This window comes from Lepus europaeus, unplaced genomic scaffold (genome assembly GCF_033115175.1).
Source record: "Lepus europaeus isolate LE1 unplaced genomic scaffold, mLepTim1.pri SCAFFOLD_60, whole genome shotgun sequence".
Taxonomy (NCBI): Eukaryota; Metazoa; Chordata; class Mammalia; order Lagomorpha; family Leporidae; genus Lepus; species Lepus europaeus.
In genome coordinates, this window is record NW_026909478.1 from 481,140 (window position 1) to 486,231 (window position 5,092).

Consider the following 5,092-nt stretch of genomic DNA (forward strand, 5'->3'; position numbering starts at 1 on the left):
TAAATTGATTTTTAAACAGGAACCCGGGGCTGCCTGAAACATGAAACCTTAAGCCCCAAGTCCTTCCCTTTTTCCAGTCATTAACGTTGGCCTTCTTTTTCCCCTGTTCTGTAAAGGTAATATTTAGGGGCACACAGAGTGGGTGACTGGAACAGGGTTTTGTTTTTAGGTCTACGCAATTTTCCCCTGTGGGGGTGAAATTACAACCCACAGAGATCCAACTGTCACGGTAGAACGGCTTCCAGTAGTTTGCTCCAGTGGTTTCGCATCCCCAGGCCTTACAGTAGAAGGATTCTGCCCCCCCCCCGCACTGCCACTTATCTGCCGCGGACCTGTCCTCCTTAGGGCACACGTAAAACTGAGATTGTCGGAGATAACATCTAAACTGTGGATTCCTGCACCCGGGGTTGTTCGCATTAGTTAAGTGCACGCTCCCATCCGGTCCCTTGGCCCATAAAGTTATCTGATCATGAGACATGGTAGGGATGTCCCAGGTGTCTAATCCTGCAACCAATTGACAGACATCTGGGTGTAAGGGGGGCCACCACGTCCCAGAAGGGGCCACGTTGGTAACGGACCATACGACATTATCATTGAGGGGGAAGGTGGCAGCCTTCACCTCCCACGTAAGCCTCTTTGGGATATGCGGGCTGCCCATAATAGGGGTAAGAAAGACCAAAAGTATTACAAATGCTAAACAGTCTTTAAAGGTCTTATCTCGAGTGGATTTTGAGAGCGTTGTAGTTTCCATTTCGGTGTCTGCTTGTCGGCGAGGTCACCGGTCTCTTGACTTCGCTTAGCTGTCGCCCTAAGGCTTTCTTAGCGCGATTCAGGAGTCCTGGTTTGGTACTTGTGGGCGCCGACGACGGTCACAATCTGGAACGAGTACGGGAGCGCGGAACCCCTGTCTCAGTTTTCTTAAGAGTCTGAAATGAAGGAGGGCAAGATGAGTTATACCATTTAAGTTATAATAGCCAAATATGCACCACAGTTGTTAATATTAGGCTTAAAAGGCAGTCCCCTGTGCCCAGCCGCACAGCCAGGGACAGGTTAGAGGTCGTCGGTGCGGACGATGCAGGTGGGGCGTTGCCGGTTCAGCATAAGGAACAGCAGCAGCTGCCGCTCCTGCTCCAGCTTTTTGATTTGTTTCTTCAGCTCCGCGTTTATGAGCTCCAGCTGCTCGAACTCCCGCTGTAGGGACTCCGTGCGCTCCTTCATCCGGGCCCACGCCGCTTTGTTTTTTTCCGAGCGCCTTTTTCTCCGCTTCTCTTTCTCGTCGAGCTCACTTTCTACAGGTTGGGGCCTCTTGTCCAGTTTCACCTCGTTAGCGTTGCCGTTGGCGGGGGCGTCTTTTCCATCCTCTGCCTCCTTCACCACTTCTTTTTTTCTTAAGTCATTGGTGGTGATCTCGGTGCTGGTGTCCACGGCCGCGTCGGACATGCCCAGTTTTACCTCCAGCAAGGGCACGATTATGGTCCCAATGCATTTCAGCTCCTTCACGATCAGAGCCGAGGCAGGCCGTCCGGTCAGGGGGTCTTGCCCTGGCAGAGAGCCCGTGGTCACAAAAGGGTCGGGAATCTGCCCAGGCATCATAGCAGGAAAAGCAGCAGGCCGGCCAGGCACAAGGTCTGAAACGAGTGTGGGAGCACGAAACTTTTCTTTATCCTGCAACAAAGGAGGGGAGCCGGGTACGAATACTAAACAGTCTTCAAAAGTCTCATCTCGAGTGAATTTTGAGAGCCCCTCAAGATAAGACTCTTAAAGACCGTCCAGTTACAATGTCCACCTTGAGCCGCAAATGCATTCAGTACCCTTAGCCCGAAGCAAGTATGGGAGGACAAAACCCCTATCCTTCAACGAAGGAGGGGAGCCTCTAAAGAAAAGATATTAGGTAGAAAGTTTATAGCTGACGGAGCCTCATCCATAATCCCCAAAATTTTTTTTTTTGGGGGGAAGGATGAAGCTCCTTCCTCTACACCCCTTTCAAAGCCAACATATGGGCATTAAGGAAGATTTGGGCATTATCTTTTGCTATTTTATAAAACAAAACAAACAAGGGCATTAAAGCTCACAATCCAAAGGGAAATAGCGAAATTACAAAACTAAATGCCAGGCCAAAAACTATCCAAAAGAAGCACAAACTTGGGTTTATACCTGTCAGTTAAAATACCCCCTGAAGCAGCGATTAGTATGTTTAAAACTTTTTATTTTATAATTTTTTATGACTTTCGCACACCCTTTTTAACTTACTTTAAACATTTTACCATTTTTATTTCAGTCTAGAATAAACTAGCCATCAGGATCTTACAAACCATGTCCTTTTCTTATGTAAAAGGTTTTTTTTTCCTTTTAGCCCTTTCTTACTATCAACACTTTTACCAAATACACACTGTTATACTTGATGTTTTCCATAGAGCCTAATTGGCTCTTCTTACCTCACCAGAAGACTAACAAAGCCAGACCAATCAGGACTACTGCAACACTTAATCAATTAGAACAAATAGTTTCCAAATTTAGTCCTTGGACAATTAAAATTTAGCAATATAGGTCTCTAACGAAGCCATCGGCAGCAACTCGACCCAGTCCCCAGCGCCAGCCTCCGCTATTAATTTAGTTAATGTCTTTTTAATTGTTTAATGTGATTTTTAACCGAGAACGGCCTCTGTCTTAGGTTGTCCCCAGTCATCACTGCCCTTACCCGTCATCGGTAACTCTGGCAGCTTGGCCTAGAGCCCTGTCTTAGGTTGGTGCAGGATGCTGAGTAACTTACCCATCATCGAGTACCATTCCAGTCCAACATTAAATAAGAAATAAAATATTTAGCCAAATATTAATTATTTTATAACATACCTTAGCCGAATTGATAGGGCGTCTCCCTGCCCTTTTAAAACCTGTTAGTCAAAGCCTGGCGATAGAGACGGAGCCGTTCGCTACCGGCTGTTGTTTCTATCTGGACAGTCTTTATACCAATGTCCTCTTTTTCTGCAGGATGCGCATTGATCTCGATCCAGCCGCAATCTTTTATTGTTCCCCAGAATGCTCTCTTGAGCCTCCGCAAAAAGAATCTGTAAAAGCCTTTCTTCCGCATTTAAAAGGGCCTGAAAAAGTTGCCAATAATCATCTACAGTCAATTGGCGGGTTAACGGTAAGGATTCAATTAACTCTATCGCAAATAGGGGCGAAGTGGATTTGGGGCCCAGCCCCGCCGCCGGGGTGGCCGTTGGCGGCTCAGGGCTGGGCTCCGCCGTCACCCTATTGGTTACCCGTTTTGGGGGATTTTTCGCTTGGTTCCGCGCCTCCTGTTTTATTTTGGGGAAAAGAAAATAAATCATAACCATAACACAAAACATAACTCCAAAACACACAGAACACACAATCATACTACACACAACAATAAAACAAAACAAAACTGAAACCAAAACTTTCAATGAAAGCGGCTGCCTAGACAGCCTTTTTCCAAAGAAAAAGGTTTCCCCTACCGAATGGTGACAGCGGCCTAGCCTGCCTCTCCCGCAGACCACCACTGGAGCGTCCTCCAGGGCCCGAGCCAGGGGTCTTGGACACGTCTGTCCTTAACTACTACTGGCTCTACTCTTTCGGCGCCTAGCGCCCGGACGCCTAGCGCCCGTACAGCTAAACAATAAAACACGCAGAAATACACAGAACAGTGAAGACTTACCTCCGATTGGAAAATGGAGCGTGGGTCTGGGGTCTCGAATCCCGGACGAGCCCCCAAAATGTAAGACCCCAAAACGTGTCTCACAATTCTACCGACCCCAGATGCACGAACTCCACACCAATCGATGCAAAGAACAAGAGGAAGTTTATTGCATTTGCGCAAATGGGCCGTCTCAAAGCACAACAACACACTCAGGTGCAGTGCACAAAGAGAGGCCCCGATCATCAATCGCACAGAGTATTTAAGGCTTAAAACCACAATTACAAAATAAAGGGTATTTCCAGGGTAAAAGGGAACAAAGTACAGGGGGTTTCCAAAGGGGAACAAGTTACATGCTGTACATGCCTTGGGGTTTTTCAATTTTTACTTGAGCAAGCATGAATAGGGGGTCAACGGGGTGTTACAGGACATAGGTTGGGTACATTTTCGATTAACTTCTGTTTTTATGGTTCCCGAAACCAATTACAACACAATTCTTATAAAAGCATTTTGCAAGCCCAGCCATTTTGCACAGAAGCAGAACAGTATGCAGTTAGCTCAAGCAACTCCATTTTAAACTCAACCTGCCCAAATCCTTCAATAAGAATTCCACACCAGTTTGTGCAGATATGACTGGATGAAACCAGAAATATCTGGTTGTGTATTGCCTAACTCAATCCAAAATATTGTGAAAACCTCTGTGTTTCTGTTTTCTGGATATTATCGATGGACTTTATTGTTTTGAATGTTTTTATCAGGGAACATTATATTTTGAGCTTGGAAACACGAATTGGTTCATCATGGGGTCACCAGCTCTACACATTCGTAATTTCTAGGGAGAAAGCTAAAGGAACTACGGCAAACAAACATGATATTTCTGTTTCTATAGATGACATTTTATGCACTTGCCTAAAGAAAAGACTTTGCTTTTCTCCAAAACCATTTTTCTGTGATTTCTCGATCCACTGCATATGAATTCCACACCAGTTTGTCCGGATATGACTGGATGAAACCAGAAATATCCGGTTGTGTTTTGGCTAACTCAATCTGAAATATTGTGAAAGCCTCTGAGTTTGTGTTTTCTGGATATTATCCACAGACTTTATTGTTTTGAAAGTTTTTATCCAGGAACATTTTATTTGTGTTTGGAAACACTAATTGGTTCCACATGGAGACACCAGTCTACATATTCGTATTTTCTAGGGAGAAAGCCAGAGGAACTGCTGCAAACAAACATGATATTTCTGTTTGTATAGATGACATTATATGCACTTACCTAACGAAAAGACTTTGTTTTTCGCCAAAATCATTTTTACTGTGATTTTCTCGGTCAATTGCATACGAATTCCACACCACTTTGTCTGGATATGACTGGATGAAAACGGAAAAATCCGCTTTTGTTTTGGCTAATTCAATCCCAGATATTGCTACAGC

General features: G+C 45.1%; 1 protein-coding gene across 1 annotated transcript; it reads right to left on the minus strand.

The window, feature by feature from the left end:
* Nucleotides 1–1,050: 1,050 nt before the first annotated feature.
* Nucleotides 1,051–1,620, minus strand: LOC133755605 (jun dimerization protein 2-like). Its single transcript, XM_062185678.1, has 2 exons — nt 1,453–1,620; nt 1,051–1,320 (listed from the first exon to the last, which is right to left on the minus strand). The coding sequence occupies exons 1-2, from the start codon at nt 1,591–1,593 to the stop codon at nt 1,051–1,053; spliced, it is 411 nt and encodes a 136-aa protein (XP_062041662.1). The 5' UTR covers nt 1,594–1,620.
* Between the last annotated feature and the right edge of the window lie 3,472 nt (nt 1,621–5,092).

Excerpts from the sequence above, each read along its gene's own strand:
- LOC133755605 (XM_062185678.1), bottom strand. The coding sequence starts at position 1,593 with ATGATGCCTGGGCAGATTCCCGACCCTTTTGTGACCACGGGCTCTCTG. Across the intron at positions 1,321-1,452 it reads TAATCGTGCCCTTGCTGGAG|GTGAAACTGGACAAGAGGCC; the intron begins GTAAAACTGGGC and ends AACGCTAACGAG.